Source organism: Platalea leucorodia (genome assembly GCF_965183815.1).
Source record: "Platalea leucorodia genome assembly, chromosome: 2".
NCBI classification, from domain to species: domain Eukaryota; kingdom Metazoa; phylum Chordata; class Aves; order Pelecaniformes; family Threskiornithidae; genus Platalea; species Platalea leucorodia.
The window spans coordinates 73,642,910-73,660,228 of NC_138824.1; the positions used below are offsets into that span (position 1 = coordinate 73,642,910).

The window sequence follows — 17,319 nt, forward strand, 5'->3', positions numbered from 1 at the left end:
GATGTATATTTAAAACAATGAATCCTAAATATAAGGAGACATGGTATCTTTTTTCAAATTAACTAAAAACCTATTTAAGGACATTTCCCATCTGTTTTTTAAAATACTTTTTTTTTAAAGACAACTAAAGTCTACTAAATTCATTGCCTATCACAGTAATTTGGAAATACACACATTACCTGTCTCTGTAGTGACGCAGCAGTGAAAGATTCATGCCCCTCAACAATTTTCATTAGCAAAGTTATCCACTGAGATGTACTAAGAGTGCTGCACATCTGAGGCATGAGTGCTATACTTCGAATGAATCCCAACGTGCACCAACTCCTATGCTGTTCTTTATAAACTAATTTATTTGGCAAGGAAGCTAAAAACAAAAAGATATATACATATAACAGTTGACTTTTCCGCCAGCTATGTAATTCTTTATATAATACATGGGGCTTTTTTGGACAAATCATAACACTGAGCTACTCCACTGTCTTTACATTAACTATTAACTTCAATTTTAAAGCCTGTAATTAATTTTATTAAATATGCCTTTAAAACAATTCTCATCCTTACACTGTTTCCTCATTTCAAAGTAGTTAACAGCATTACTTCTGAAATTACAAAGCAGCTATGGAAATGAATATAACATACCCAGTCATACTGTTCTCCCCAAAGAGAAAAAGACTGCTAAGAAATTCATTGTCTAAGCCAACCATACACATCCTGATGCTCCACATCTCATGCGTTTCTCCTGCTTTTACTGCTTACGTTGTATGAATGCTCGAGATCACTTATGTTACTTTTGCTAAAAATTAAGATTTTAAAAGCTCTGAAAATGCATTTTCTAGCCTTTGGCCTTAAAGGATTAAAACCTAGCAACAAAAGATTTACAAAGTTACAACACAACAAAGCACAAAATAGAAGCACATAGCTGAATCAGACTGTTTCTGTATAATATACCTGATTTATCTATTGTTCCGCTCTCCACAAGCATACGGAGTAGACCACACAAAGTCCTAGTAGCATCACTTTGCATGACTTCAGCATGGACGCCAGCAGAGAGACATAGCGTCTGCAACAGGTTCACTGTACTTGTCAGCATCATGGAAGTAGGGTGGAGATTCCTTTCCACTTGTTCTCCTTCTGAAGGGAAACACAAAAGGCAAAGGAATACATTAATATTGACTTAATCTATTTCACAAAAAGTTCTGAAACAAACACAAAGTGAGAAATTTGTTGTATTTTCTCTAAGATGATCTGACATGAAGAAGATTCCTTATGTCCAACTGCAAGAGCAAAATATACACCAGATATTTTGTGCAGATATTTTCAAGTTATTCTCTAGCAGTACACAACTTAAAAGAAATTCCAAATGCAGTGCCAAGAACAGGGAAGCAGTGTGACTAGACGCATAATGAGGCCACACAAAAAAACACTTTAGAATGGCATTAACATATGTTAAAAGGTATACCTTCTGGTATCTGTAACTGAAACTATTTCAGTTGGATAATACTGTTTTCTTTGGCCCATGAATATGTAACAAATGTGCTACCATCCTTTCTATCCTCCTTTCTCATGGGAAAGCTATCTTAAAGATCCTGGTCAGAAATGTACACCTATTTAACTGTCTTTGATAAAGCATCTTCTCCTGTGAAGGAAGCTTTTTCTTATTATAAGACATCAATTTTGGAATTCAACTAAAACCCTGCCTCCACTTTTATATAAAAAAAAAAAAAAAAAAAAAAAAAAAAAGTTTTTTTTACCAGAATCATCCTCAGTGTCTGAATCCTCTGTTGTGGGCTGTGTTGCCGGTGGTGGTTCAGCTAGTTTGAGGTCGTATTTTCCCTCCTTCCCCATTCTATAAGAATTTGTACTTCCAGTGTCCCACTGCACTCTAATCCACCCATCTTCTCCCAATTCTCCAATCACACGACCCAAACCTGGAGGGGGTCCATCCTGACAGAAGAGAGAGGTTCAAGTTACAGAATCAACAACACTAATTCATATCCCAAGTTCATAAAATAATAATGCAATTGCTCTTTTTTTGCTGCTAACTTAATGGTTAGGTAGTAAATATTCAATGTTTCAAATCCAGCATGAAGTTGGAAAGCATTTCACAGTCTTCAGAAGAAATCACCCCAGTAAACTGCAGCAACACTCATGTTTAGATCTATTTTACTAGGTACTACATAAGTGCCATACACACCTAGCTGGAAGTGTACAATATTGTAGCAAACAAGTGATCCAATTTCCTGTTAAATCGTGAATCAGAAGTCTCGTTAAAAAAGAATTTTCACCTCCAAAAATGAAGTTAAACAAACAATTAATATATTTTATGTTAATTCTCCAAGTCTTTGAAATGTAAAATGACCTTTAAAGTTTGAACATAAAATTCACAGACAGTCCACTGAACAGAGACTGTAGACTTTAACACACCCAAACCTGTATGAAAGAAGTTGTACCTGATCACCCCATTTCCAGTCTACCCCTCTCACCACTCTGGTACCAATTTTCATCATGGCTGCCAGCTCTGGTCCAGAAACAGGGAGCTGAACAGGTGTAGTTTCCTTTCTGGACTCTTCTAGGACTGTAGCAGAAGCTCCACGAGAAGAGGCAATCATATCTTCTTCAATGTTGTCAGAACTAGGTCCTAAAGAGGAAAAAACATGAAAAAATTTAAAACCAGCTACAGGTTTTTATACATATTTTTGTCACACTTAAACTTTAAGGCACATAAGGTTTGCAATATAAAAGCAATAACAAATAGGAAAGATGACTTAACAAGTGATACCGTCAGATGAGCTTTTAGGAAACTAGGATATAATGGTTTTGAATGCACAGGGCTCTAAATACTTAATTTTGAACAAAAATAAGTGACAAGTAATAGAGACATTATAGTGACAAGTCCAGTGGCTAAATGGTTCTACTAAAAGAATTTTTTGGGAAAAACTTCTTACGAGCACTCCAGTTAAGTACAAGTTACAAGAACAAATATTTGCTATTGTCTAAGAAAACGAAGAAAGAAAAAGCAGGAGAACTTGAATCATGGCAAAAAACACCACAGAACTTCTTACAACAGAACAAACAAAGGAAGCTTCCAGCTTAATTATGCAGACTGGGAATGGTTTTAGTAGGTAGATCAAATGATACTGAATGAATAGGGAGTAGGCAGTTTTTAATGTTTTCCTTTTAAATTTTCCATTTTTTATTTATTTGTAAAGTTTCCACCAAAACTACACTATCACTGCTAAATTCTAGCAAAGGATGGCCAAAGCAAAGGCTTAGGAGAAAAATCATGAATGAATAAAGGCTATAGTCAAATTAACTTCCTTCTCAATTGTGCTTACAGATGTGGTTTTTACAGGGTAAAGGACAATAGCATTAAGTACTATCTTTAAGCAGCAAAGTCATTCTGTAGTTTGGGTACACCAACAGGTAAAACATACAGGAGATTTATAAAACGTGCTTTCCTCCAAACAAGAAAGCAGAAGATCTCATACCTATCAGCCGCAGTGTGGTTTGCGTCAATGCTAGCATGCCAGAATTAAGAAGGAGGCTCAAGGTATTAGCACCATGCTGCAGCGTCAACATGTTGAGCATGACCAACAGAAAACGTGCTTGTGGAATAGTTCCAAGACTTGGTCCTGCTGGATTCTCATTAGTGATTGTTTGTAGAGGAACAGGCTGCACACCTAATTCAAAAGTAATGCAAATAACAAAGTCAGCTGACATTTGGGAGCTGCAATAAAATATGTTCTAGATTTGTTTGATGGTTTAAAATATTTTTTTATTCCCTGCTTGGCTTTAAGAACTTAGGAGCTGAAATTCCAAGAAACTTTTTATAATTTACATTTTAATGGCAAAATGTTACTAATGAGTAATCAATGACCTGTTGCTGGGATACCAGCAACATTCTCTTAAACACTGAAAAGTGGGTTAAGGGGGAATGAGGGGGGGTGGAATGACACATGGATGGACAGAAAGTCAAAGTATTTCTCAGCACAAACCAAGGCAACTGATTTTAGGATCCCAATTATTTGGAACTTTAAAAAATGCAACAATATTCATTTAAACCAGTTTTCTCCCAAGCCAACAGCAAGAAAATGAGATTCACCTAGTTCTTTAAATTTTGCATTAGCATCTAGCAAGATGTTCCGGACATTCTGAATAGCCCACGCATACAACTTTCCAAAAGTTACTTCTAGCAGCATTCTGTTAAACGGTGGAATCAGATCAACATCCTTCAAGCAGTCGGTAAGAGGTTCCCTTCATAGAAAAACAACAACAAAAATAAGTATTTTTTTTTCTTACTGAAGAACAGTGAAAGCAAAAACAACAGAGTTTTACCCGATATTGGCTCCTTCTGGAATAAGCCTCTGCCATCCACAGAACATAGCATACTGCACAGATGGGAGCAAAAAATTTTTTGCTGCCAGTTTCAGAATAGTATCTATTCCCTCCAGACGAACTTCTGCTCTTTCCAACTGCAAAAGAGGGGAAGAAAAAGAAAAGTCATACTTATGTAAACTGCTAATACATGCAAGCCTATTTTCATCCATTTTACCTGTTTTAATAAACATTTTCTCATTTTTTCTACATCCACCGGCTCTTCTTTAAGTGCAAATTCAACAATGGTGTTAAGGAGGGCAGACTGTGGATACAAGCCTTGGACATTTTGCTTCAACCACTTGTATTTGTGGACACCTGTAACTGTACTCAAAAGTGGCTGCCACTTATCCTGCAAAACAGGAAGGTAGCATGTTAAAGCAGATTTTAAATTACTGAAAATATAAGTTTTCATGTAAAAGCATGCCCAAATTTAAAATACTATGAGGGAAAAAAGAAGGAAACTTCTTCGAAGTCAGGAAAGAGCTTAGTATTATTTGTAACTCATCTTGTTTACAATTGCTATATAAAATTTCAAATGCCTTAATGTTCAAAAGAAGAGGAAGTAACCCATCACAAGCTTTTACTTTGAAATGAAGCTTTATCTGAACACTTCTAAAATTATCAATAATCTAAAAATTAGGGAAGGGAATTTTACATATTCTAAATATGCAGTACACAAGCTTATTCTTTTAGAATTATTCCAGGTTTCACTAAAACAATGCACCCTACTTAATTATATATCCCAAACACCATTATCAGAATATTAAGTGCCAAGTTATAGCAATCGTGCTTTAGCTAGTATTTTTTCCCCTTGTTATTTTTATTCACAAGATTGATTCAAAATCTGATATCCTACCCTGGGTGATTTGATTTGTATGGGCCTTTTATCTATAGGTACAGGACTGTGAGGTACCACACAGGATTCTTCTAAATCACTCTCTTCGTTTCCAATTTTGGATTCTTCCACATCAGCAGATTCAGATTTTTTTGGCACTAGAAATAAAAAAAAATATTCTTTTATGTAATCTGATAACATTTTACAGTGTCACATTTTTAGGTCTGCATGATAACCTAAGCATACAGAATGCTTAAGATCTGCTTGTAATAAGATAGAAATGTACTCCTGGTGAACTCTATGTCCAACTATTATCAAATTAGCTTTGGTAATACCTGCAATATGCTTTTATCTTTAAAGACCAATTTCAAAAGCACTTTGGTGTTTGTTCACCACATTAATTTATTTCCAGTTAACCAGTTCTTTGACTACACTGCTTTAATAGAACATGATTTTTACTAAGATGCCACTTCTATTTAAACTTCACTAAAACCAATTCAGATGGATGGATATTGCTGGATCATTTTCAATACGCTGGGACACAAAGAAGCATGCCTCACCTAAACTTGACTCTCCTCTGCCTAGTTTTGCTGTAGGAAATGATGTGTAAACATTGATTTAGAAAACTTTGTGAAAATGCAGCAGAAAGCAAATGGCTTTGATGCTTTAGCTAACAAGAGTCTCAAATATAGAGCAGAAAACTTTGGAATGAGATTGATTTTCATTGTTTAAAAAAAACGACAATACTAATGTTGCCTTACCTCTTTTTTTCCTTTTTTCTCTGATTATTTTCTGAGCTACCCTCCGCCATCGGGGCAACGAACTCAGAAGTTTAAATTTAGACATTATAGAGAGATCATTGCAAACTGCAGGACGTAGTTCATTGAATAAGAATCTCAAGCGTTCAATGACAGGAGCACAAACTTCCTTGTAAGAACGTCCTTGTTCTTGATGGGTCTAGAAAATGCATTGAAAGATTAGGTTACTGTTTAATATACAATAAAATGAACAATGTATAACTTTTTAATAAAACACTTCAAATTAAAAATAATCTGAACTTCAGCAGGTAAGAGACTTACCTTAATCAGTGAGCATTTTGCTTGGTAGACAACACGACACACATCCACTACTGATTTTGGTAAGGTTTTGTGCTTTACCTGGTCAACTCCAAGGGTGCCAGGATGAACAAGAGACAGTGCTACGTGACCTTAATGGGAAAAGACAATCTCTGAATACACATTTCCAAAATCAGCTGTAGCAGAGTTTAATCTGGTCCAAAACGTATTCTGGGACAGCTATACCACAAGCCTACCTACCCAAATCTTCATGCTTCAGAAGACAACATAATAACAAACGTCCTACTTCTTCCACAGGATGCTCAGGAGGGAATGTGATTGGTGTTGTTAAGTGACACTGTTTACAGTATCTCTCTATTTGACACAGGAAGTCCTGCAAAAACACACAACAGCCTCTATTTAACTTTGCTTTTAAATACAATGAAAAGACCCAAAATACTGCAGTCAGCATTTAAATAACACTGAATAACCTCCACAATCTGAACGAGCATTCAGAAGTGAGATACACCACGCAGTAAGCACTATTTAATACACAGTAATTACAACGCAATACTACAAAGAATACCCTGTATCATTCTTGTATGAAGAGCAACATGGCTCAAGGAACAAAGCTACTACTGCTTTATCTCTTCCTGACATAGCCAGGTCACCTAACACAACTTTTAATCGTCTTCTCCTCACTCACCATTATTACTATTCTATCCTCCCAAGGACTTATTTGGGCTTTTTTGATAAAGGAGTTGAACTCAAAAGGTTGGAAAATCTGAAGATACTACAGAAGACAGTGATCAATGTAAATCTTCAGGGGTTTCATAATATCCATGATTTCAACTACGTGAAACCTGAACCCCAAGGCACAAAGGGACTTTAAGACAAAGATATACATGCACCTGACACACAAAATACATTTGCACTTTGACAAAGAAAACTCCATCTTAGTTCAACTGGAGGTGAGCAGGGTCTGTCTATACTACTAAAACTTGAGATGGAAAGTAATGCATTATTAATTTTTTTGGTAAGAATACATTTAAATTTTTTAGTTCTCCCCCTGAAAAATTAAAAAAAAAAAGTAATTATGATATTAAGTGAAATACAGAAATTTTATCCATTAGTAATACTCAATCACCCCTTTCACAAAAAGTAATTCTGAAACAGCTTTTTCCATTGTTTTGTTATAACTGTTGGAGAATTTTCACCAACAAAACTGTTTCAGGCCACCACTGTGACCCTTCAGCAACATTTTTTGTGAACAGAACTACTGAGGGCTTACCTTCACAGTGTGATCCTGAATATTATTATCTGCAATAGCTTGGAGAAAAGGTTGTGAATGGTCACTCAAAGTTAATCGATGTGTATATAGTTTTGATTTATTTGGGGTAGTGTTACCAGGTGAACTGCAATGGTCTTCATCTTTTTCCTCATTGTAACTGTAATGAATCTGACTAGTTTGCAAGCCTCCAGAAAAGATAGATGACTTCAACCATTCTAAAAGAAAGAAAAGACGAATGTATCTTCTGATGAAAGATTAAGCTATCAAGACTCAACAACTCCCTCAAATAAAACACATACACAGCTTCAAAGAAGGTTTAGCAGCTCTTCCATTTGCTGAAACTTTTTCACAGAAAAAAAAAGGGTTCTGCAACTAAGAAACAATTAAGTAACAGGGCAGCCATCACTTGTTTAAGAGATAATAGGGCCTTAGCTATTTTTCTGTGATTAATATTGAATTATACCCTCTATTCACCAAATCAAGATACCCAACAAGATAGAATCCAACATGAGATGCTTCACACACTCTTAATTGAACACAAATTAGTGAGATAACTCTGCTATACAGAGCCTCCTTTCTCTTCCAATATTCTCTCTATCTTGTATATTACAAATTTTGGATATTTAACTGTTCAAAATTATCTAACCCCCCATTTAAATCTTACTAAATTATTGGACCCTGATGAGTGTGGTAACAAATGTTAAGAATAAAGAACTTGTTCAGAGGACAGCAAAACTAAGAAGGTGCTAGATTTCCAGTTAATTTATTTAGCCTGTGTCTTCTTCTTGCGTGCTTTGGCAAGTACTTATCACTTATTTAAGCTCAAAATGAAGTTCTGCTTACTGGCACATTCAATTTCCAGAGGAGAAAGTGGTGTGCTCATTGCCAGGTAGGAAGCATGCAGTCCAAGGAGAAGACCCAAATTCCTTTCTGTGTCTATTAGAGGTGATGACAAAGTACTGAGATCTGGTGTTGTGATCACTTCCTGGTCAGGCTAATTAAAAGAAATAGGAGTTGAAAGCTAGAACTAAGCTCCAACAAGAATTTTTAAAGCAAAGCAATACTTTACTTCAGAAAGTGTGTATCCATTAATATATAACATTTTTACCTCCATATATTGGCCAACACAGAAGGCATGCATTGACTCCCGCGTGTCCTCAAACTGCAAAGCAGCTTCCAAAGCAACAACTGGGTCCTCACCTGCGAACTGAGCTAATGAAAGAATGAGGTAGTTAGTATAATATCTAAAAACCTGTTTATGCCATCTAATTTTGAAACAGAAGTAATTTGTGTCTTTAATTCAGATGCTGATTCTCACCAAGTATGCTACTGCCAGTTAAAGACTGGGTTTGGAAGTCCTTTATATCATACACTTTCCCATCAATCACTGTCCAAAATCCTCCATCTTTGTTGTGGTTCTCTAGATCAGCTTTACGTATAAGTGTCACCTCCTCATTATTTCTGCAACTCTGGCCAGTAAAAAATGAACCTACAGGTATAAAACAGAATAGAGAATTTATCAGCAGAAAAACAGAAAGTACATTTTTTTTCTGAAAATTCCTTTAATAGTTGCCTAACTGAATTCTTCACTTCCAGTCAAAGGCTGCTTGTCTTTTGATATGCTCAAAAGTCAAAATGGCTATTAATATGTTCCTGTCTACATATTATGCAATTAAATTGTCTCTATGCTGTATTCTTTTATGCACTAATCTCCAATGTCACACTGTCAAAGACCTAACATTGCCCAACTATACGGCTGTTTTGTTTGGAGGTGGAGCGGAACAATCACTGTTGTGACAAATCACTGCTCTAGTCGGTTCTCCCTCAAAATTACTTTAGTTTTACTACATGCTTGCCTGCAAGGCATTGGCTGTATATTTAATTTCAGTCTAAATCCAGATTTTTTTCAAATAAAAGAAGGAAGGTTACATACATGTTAGAACTCTTCCAATCTACATGTCAGTAAACTATTTCAAACTAAAAGTAATTTCATCCAAGCAAGAAACATCAGAGTAATGTTCACACTTCATCTCAGTTTGCTCTATTAGACCAGTAACTGAATTTTCACACAGTTTTTGCTCTCCCCAACACACTACTGTCTAGCAGTGTGACCTTTAGCTCTCTTGGGCTATGTCAACCATGTTTCATTTTTCCCTCCACTAGTAAAATGCTCCCAGTCACAAATGACCATTTTCTGGTTCTCTTTTCAGCCCAGACACAGCTCATGCTATGAAGAGCCCTGGGAAAAGAAAAATCCCTTATTTCAAAGCTTTCACATCACTCTCCCTTTATGTTACAGATAGAATTTAGTAACAAAATGCATAGATGTACTACTCATGTTTTCACTGCAACTTTTCACACTCAAAATGCAAAATGATGTGAACTGCTGCTTTTATAAGTTGCATTTGTACTCTGCTTAATCCTACCTCTATATATAACTTCCTTAAGAATTTATTGACAGAATTAAATACTGTCATATGACTGCCATATGAATTGGTTAATAAAAATTTGTATTGTAAAGTAGAATTCCCTTCCTGAGAGCAGTTCATGAACAGTCACCATTTTTATATAGCTACTTTATGAAAACATAAATAGTCCAGATGCTACTAGTACATACCCATTATTCCTGGCCATGCTAAATCCTCATTGTCATCCCTTTCCTTTCCAGGGGCTAAATGGTTAAATCTGTCTAGATGTTCCAGCAATCCAGCCAACAGAGGGATAGCACCAGCTTCCTGCATTAATCCAGCATTTTTACTGAGGAGTAGCACTATAGAAACCACCAATTCAGGAAGAAGAATGCCTAAAACACAGAAACACAGAAGATATTCAGATTTAATTCAAGACCTATGTTTATAGCATCATGGAAGTAAATCACCAAACAATACATTCTGCCTTTTATTACTGCTTTAGTACAAAGCTCTTGCCTTCCTCATCAAATTTGCCCTCCTTCTCTCCCATCAATCAAAAGATTAAACTGACTCTTTTTTAGTCATTTAGAACTTTCAAGAACATCTACAATGTAACTTCACAATTTCATGGAAGAGGAGGAAAGGAGGACAGCAAAGAAAATCCTACCTGTTAAATCTCCATCCACGACACGAGATACTTCTGCAAAATGCCTATGACTAGTAGAAGCAATGCTGGTTGCCACAGGAAGTATATCACCAATGTGCGTGCACAGAAGAGCAGCGTATTTCTTCAGTAAAGAGCCAACGCCTAAGAGGTCAGGACCTGTATAAAAAAGGAGGAAGAGCACAGAAAACCATCACATAATCATATTTAAGAAACAGATTTCAAAAGCAGTCAAACTCTTCCGAAATGCAACCACTCAGTATTAGCACTGAATTAAAAAACCACATCTTTCTAAAACTTCTTAAAAGTTTATAAAGAATTTATTATATAGATCCTGTTGCCTTCCAAAGAGGAATTTTCCTTTACAGAAAACAATTTAAAGAAACTACTTTCAAACACTTTTCAGTAGACAGACTCAGCAACTAGGCTGATAAATGAGACAAGAAGATAAATTAAAATAAGAAACTGCTATCCTGTAAAAGAGGTATTACAGAAATGCTTGGGGGAGGTGGGGCTTATTTTTTTTACAATAACTTACTGTATGTATTAGGGACCTGCCCAACACAATCTCCTGGGTAAAGTTTACTAACAAGTAGGCGCTGAAAACGGAGCAACAGGTCCAGAGAAGCAGATCTCTCTTTGCTGCAATGTTCATGGTCCATGCAGGAAGAAATGCGACGAGCAACATCTTTTAATTTGGCTATCGTCTGTGAAGCGATGTTCCTAATTGGTATAAAAGTATTGTAAAGCACTTAAAGGGAGCTGATAGTGAAGGCAGTCCACAGAAACACAGGTTAAGCTTTTGCTAGAATTTCACACAAATATATAAGAAACCTATGCGAAGTTGCTTTGTAGGATGTTCCCTTGTTTGCACCGTAGTACCCAAAAAGTCAATGGTTTTTGTAGAGGCATTTTGTTTAACAGGATTTGTAAAACACATCAATTTTGTATTTCTTGTCATCACTCACTACAAAAAACATAATCTGATAATTTTAACTGAAAGGTGCAATGAAAGTCATGACACTATGTAGTTCAAAAGAGTCTCAAGTACTGATTAAATTACATGGTTAACATCACAATTAAGTGAAAAAGCACAATACATTTCTTAGTAATCTCATAATTACTTGCTGCTACATATGCTACATATTAAATACTGCTGTAGCTGACATAAAGAAGCTTTGTTCTCAGCACCCTATTGGTCACGCATTCACAATTCTTTCTTAGTGTCAAGAATTTAAAATTCAGGTTTCTTCCCACTGAGAATCCCAGCTACAGTCTCCTTGAGGCAAAACATTCAGTTCTAAATAAAATTGTGCCGATTCTCATACTTTGTAAGCACAGGCTTTTGAACGTTTGTCCTATATTTGTTACACATACTTTCAGAGTACAGGAAGAAGTATCAAAATCCATAAAAGCAAGGCAGTAATTACCCGATTTTAGAAAGTTAAGCACAGAACTTTGCTCCTTAGCAAACATAAAATAGCAAAACTATAGACAAGCTGGGAGAATGTTCAACATTTTGAATTCTGAGGAGCTAAAATGCTAGCAGGAGACTATTTGCTAACCAAAATTAGTCACTGACTTTAGCTGACTAGTTCATAAAATATCTAAACAGATCTTCTGTACCAAAATAAAAGACAAATTCAAAGCAATTACCTTAGTAACTGCTGAATTAACTGAACTAATGGTAAACTTTGTTTTCCTGCAGATTCATAGATTCCAGTATTAATAAGGTCTTTGTCCAATGGAGTCCTGCTCCTATGAAGCGTTGATGCATTTGCTTCTTGTTCATCAATTTCTTTTTCTTTCTGTGCTTCTTTTTTTGCTTCAATATCCTAAAAAAGTAAACCAAGTTAAAGAAAACATGCAAACTGCCACTGTGATTATGAAACATTTTACTAACAACTATTCATAATAACATGATCAAGTTACTTTTACTTATGCCAGAAATGAAACAGTTCCTACCAGACAAATGTGTATTGTATATTCCCTAGCAATCACATGGGCACTCTTTTTTTAAACAATTATAATATAAAAAGAAAGGGCAGCGGGTAGGAGGTGAAGGTAAACAAGAGTAGAAAAACTCCAAATTCAATTTCCACCAAACCAAGTTAACAATTGATTTCTGTTCTATGTATGTTTAAACATGCCAGCAGCTGCTGCATAGTTCACAACTGAAGGCATGTTTACTCTGTATTTATAAAAGTAACAAATCCAGTCCACTGCAGAAGAACCTGGGTTAGACTGGCTACTGAGCTATAGTCATACAGAACTCTATGGAAACAAATTCACCCGGGTTTTAGACAATGTAAACTAGCCTGTGCAGTGCTGTATGCTGCCACCTAGATCACTGTCAGCATATATCTGAAGTTGGCTCAGGCATCTCTGACCTATGCTATAACGTAAACGTGCCCTAGGAGACTTCGTTAAGAAACAAGACGTCCTGCATGTCTCTAAATACAACAGAAAATGCTAACGCTAGACTATACATTAAAGCAAAACTTAATACACGCATTTCCCCTGCATCATAAACACCCCCATTTACCAACAGTGGAGAAAAAACAAGAAGAAAATATACTAGGAAGAATTAAACAAATGAAGAGGCAAGGAAAAAGCACATTTTTGTTTTCATGGCCATACGTAAATATGGCAATTTAAAGCAGTCTCTGCAGAGGATTTCCCATCTCTGAGAGGCTAATAGAGAAAACAGCATATACAGAACGTTTCTTTCATCCTTTGCGTAACTAGTCAGCATCTGTTAAACATTCGAAACAGTCTGAAACAGAACCTATGGAAATTTGGGATGCTGCAAAGAATTCATTCATCTTGAATTCATAAGTAATAAGGCTGAAATTTCTGCTGGAGAGATATGGGTGACATCAAGGAAGTGAAGAACTCAAGAATCCCACAGAAAGGTACAAAGTGCTTTGTAAAATTATGCTCCTATTACAGAGCTTTATGAAAACGTTTGTTACCATTAAGATCATCACTCTAGGCAACGAAAAGAAACTCTACTCAAAAGGAGAATATGATCCATGCTTCCATACAAACACTGGCTTAAGTTTCAAATCTAGAGAGGATGTCATCAATCCACACGCTTCAGAAAACACTTGATACATCTTCTTACTCTGTTTATACAGAGCTGCAAAGCCGCTGAAACATACCTGAATTTCTGCAGTAATAGCAGCATTTAGTGCAGACTCTAAGCCTCCATCAGCCATCAAGCTGCCCACCAAGAGGTCAATCATAAATCTACGGCCTGGACTTACACTCATTTCATTTCCTGAAACTAAGAATGGAAGAAGCTATTAATAAGCTAGAAATGCAAGCACAAAACAAATAGGTTTAAATCTTAGGACCAACCTGCACTGGGTAAGAGCGCCGAGAGAGCCCTAGCCCGCTCTTCTGCTGTTGGCAGTAACACAGACCATCCACTCTGCAGCACTGCTTGAGCAGCCGATTGCACAGTATTAAGAACACCAGCATTGCTTGCTAATGTTACCACTGTCTGCTTCAGGCTGTTCAGCAGAATACTGCCCAAACCTAAGCCAAGGCATTCCGGATCCACCTGATGACTAATGGCAGCATGAAGCTGAAAAAAAGAAAGGAAAAAAACCCACGCAGATTTTAATTAAGAAGAGAGGTGAACTTGAAAAAAAGTCCACCCTGGAGCAATTGAGTAAGTTCACTGACCAAGATACAAACTTTCGTAAGTAAATTTGTAAAATAAAAGGGAAAAGCTGGCTTGCCCAAACACATACTGAATTTAACCTAATACTCAAAGATTATTAACTATATTTAACTGTATCACCTAAAACTCTGAATTACAATAACCTAAACAATAACCTCAACTGTTTCTACTTCGCTGCAGTATGCTAGGAAAAGTAGCACATCTCCAGTGAATGTCAGATACCTTCTAAAGAGGACATTCACTCTCAAAAATGCTATCTGAAGTTCTTAGAAATGCTCAAAATCTCTGAGTGTATGGGCTTATTGAGTGAGTATACAAGGCTTAATCAATTTACATTTTATTTTTATAGCTCATTTTTAATGAGATCCAAAGGCTGTCGAGAAGAAAAAAAACAACCACTAGCTGCCAAATTTCAAAGAGTAGAGAGTGATATTGTACTTATTTCACTTTTTAAATCAATAAAAATGTTTTAAAGCACATTAAGTCCACTGTTTTCATCCATGCAATTTACTGAAACATTTAGTTCAATGACTGCTCAATGTGTAAGAAATTGAAGGTACCTGAAGCCTCAGAAGGTTCAATGTTGCCACAGCCATACACTCCTTTTCCTGAGGGGGGGGCCAGTCAGAGGAGCCATCCATTCCCTCCGTCACTTGTCTTAGTAAAAGATCTAGCTGCTCAAATGTCATGGGGCAAACATCCACCACAAAAGGCACCCGCAAGCCTATTGACCATTCTGAACACGATGACCAAGCAAAACTCTATAAATGGAAACAAAGTTCAACAATTATTTCCCAAATATAAGATGACACTGATTAGAGATAGGAGTGTAAAGCTGACATCTGCCTTCAAACAGTAATAGAAGATGCAGAAATAATATCAGCACATCTGTTGAAGAGAACCCTCCACTTGCATCCTTGTAAACATACATAAAACCCTACCAATCCCAGAAAAGAACTCTCTCATCACATTTTCCAAAGTGCTGTTATGCCAGTCCAGATACCTCACTATCTTTGCTGCAGGAAACACTCTGCTTGACAACTCTTCGATTGCTATACCAGACAAAAAACAAAACAGGTAAATACCTACTTCTCAGAATACCCAACAGAGGGAAAGCTAGTCATCCCTTTTTGGCAGAGGAATTGCACAAGATTTGTTTTTTCCAAGCCATCACTTATTCAGAATAAGAAATAACAATAAGAAAAGTCATGCAAGCACAGAAAGAGGGACTGGGATCAGTGTACAGAACTAGGCCCAGTGAGAGACAAAGACAAATCACAATTAACAATTCAAAAATAAAACTTACCTGAGCAGGCCCACAAGCAATTCCAACAATATGCTTCGTGTCTAATCCTGGGAGAGCTGCGGGCTCTGGTTTGGTGATCCGCAAAGTATCAAAATGTTGACACTGATCATTGCTTCCCCAGCTATGCACTTCACTATCTTCAGTCAGTGCTAAACAATGGGTAGATCCAGCTGCTACATCTATCACTTTTTTTCCTGATAGGAAAGTCAAATATTGAAAATATAACTTAAAGATTACAATCATTAACAGAAAAATATCAGAGGTAAGGAAAACTGTGCTAATTACAACCATACTTAACTATGAACACATTATGGATGTCAAGAGTCTCACCTTTGCCTTAGTAGTGGATTGGAAGAGTACAGCAAAAGAAAAACCAAGGAAATATTTAAAGATTCTTAAGAGACAGCTTAAGTACAAAAGTTTACAAGTTTAAAAAAATCTTCTCTTTTGTATCCCTTCTACTTAGATATGTTCTCAGGAAAGGTTTATTAAAAGATCTCCCCATCTATGGACAGAGACTGTAAAGTTATATTGTAGTCATTAGTTCAGCAGTTACTTTCAATTAGATCATTCATCATATATGAACAACAATGTTAGGAAAGACAGAGCAATGTAGGAGGTTTCTTCCTCATCTTCCCCTACAAAACCTCAGGTTTCTCACAAATGCAAGAAATAATCTTCACTCTGTTACAAACTAGTCAAAAGTACTGGCACGAACACAACTTCAAACGACATTACTTGTTGCCTGTGATTTTCATTTATTCCATGCCTTAATCTAAGCATATATATACATATATATTTGCATGACAATGCAAAAATACATGTTTTAAATAAGCATTTCTGTGAACATAATAAAAGAAAAGCAGTAAGAGAACACAAGATAAGGAGCATTTTAAGTAGTTGTAACATAGTGGCTCTACATCTGCTAGAATTCTAAATATATAAATGCAGAAGTGATGGAAAATGTGCAATACTACCTTTTTCAATGCAATCAGCATAAAATATGACATAGTACCATCATTCTTAAAGTTGCGATCATTAGTGTCCAGTAAAAGATTCCAACACCACCAAAAAGAACTTTGTAATATTTCCAGCTCTGACAATTACCTTTCAAGCCTTCCAGCAGTTTGGGATATCGAACATGCTCTTCCGTTCCATGCCCAAGTCTCTGATTGTCACCTTTTCCCCAGGTGTAGACCTGGCCATCTTTGGTTAAAGCAATAGAAAACTGACTCCCGCAGCGTACTTTCACAATGTCCAGATCTTGAAGTTTTTCTATCAACTTGGGAGTCTTGCAACCATCGCTGCCTCCTCTTCCCAGTTTTCCATAATCTCCATCACCCCAAGACCACACTTGGCCTTTAAGTCAAGAGAAAAAAAAAACAAAAACTATTGCATTGCTTTTTCATGTAATGAAGGTATGTTTTGACAAGCGAGTTCTTAAAAATCTGAGATTCTATAATAAGCACAATTTTCAAATTGTAATTTAAGAATAAGAATTTTAATTGCTCATTACAATAAGAAGGAAGAAAAAGATTTGAAAAGCTTTCATGTTGATAAAACTGAATATAAAAAGTATAATACACAACATGCACTGAAAATTCATCAGTGTGCAGAAAGTCCTTCTTAAACACATAGGAAGTACAGGATTGACTGCAAATCAAACCTGTAGTATGATCTTTAGTTAAA

At 36.2% G+C, this 17,319-nt stretch overlaps 1 protein-coding gene across 8 annotated transcripts in view; it reads right to left on the minus strand.

The window, feature by feature from the left end:
• Positions 1-17,319, minus strand: part of HERC2 (HECT and RLD domain containing E3 ubiquitin protein ligase 2) — a 116,399-nt gene that overhangs the window by 58,545 nt on the left and 40,535 nt on the right. For all 8 annotated transcript variants that reach the window (XM_082303852.1, XM_082303849.1, XM_082303850.1 and 5 more), the window contains 25 exons: positions 16,738-16,989; positions 15,631-15,824; positions 14,885-15,085; positions 13,997-14,225; positions 13,798-13,922; positions 12,290-12,468; positions 11,172-11,356; positions 10,637-10,792; positions 10,176-10,361; positions 8,877-9,047; positions 8,667-8,770; positions 8,402-8,552; positions 7,559-7,773; positions 6,529-6,661; positions 6,292-6,419; positions 5,974-6,169; positions 5,234-5,370; positions 4,553-4,726; positions 4,336-4,472; positions 4,103-4,254; positions 3,489-3,680; positions 2,451-2,638; positions 1,752-1,944; positions 949-1,131; positions 180-364 (listed from right to left, as the gene is read on the minus strand). In XM_082303852.1, the coding sequence (XP_082159978.1) occupies positions 180-364; positions 949-1,131; positions 1,752-1,944; positions 2,451-2,638; positions 3,489-3,680; positions 4,103-4,254; positions 4,336-4,472; positions 4,553-4,726; positions 5,234-5,370; positions 5,974-6,169; positions 6,292-6,419; positions 6,529-6,661; positions 7,559-7,773; positions 8,402-8,552; positions 8,667-8,770; positions 8,877-9,047; positions 10,176-10,361; positions 10,637-10,792; positions 11,172-11,356; positions 12,290-12,468; positions 13,798-13,922; positions 13,997-14,225; positions 14,885-15,085; positions 15,631-15,824; positions 16,738-16,989 (4,346 nt within the window). The remainder of the gene's footprint in view (positions 1-179; positions 365-948; positions 1,132-1,751; positions 1,945-2,450; positions 2,639-3,488; positions 3,681-4,102; positions 4,255-4,335; positions 4,473-4,552; positions 4,727-5,233; positions 5,371-5,973; positions 6,170-6,291; positions 6,420-6,528; positions 6,662-7,558; positions 7,774-8,401; positions 8,553-8,666; positions 8,771-8,876; positions 9,048-10,175; positions 10,362-10,636; positions 10,793-11,171; positions 11,357-12,289; positions 12,469-13,797; positions 13,923-13,996; positions 14,226-14,884; positions 15,086-15,630; positions 15,825-16,737; positions 16,990-17,319) is intronic.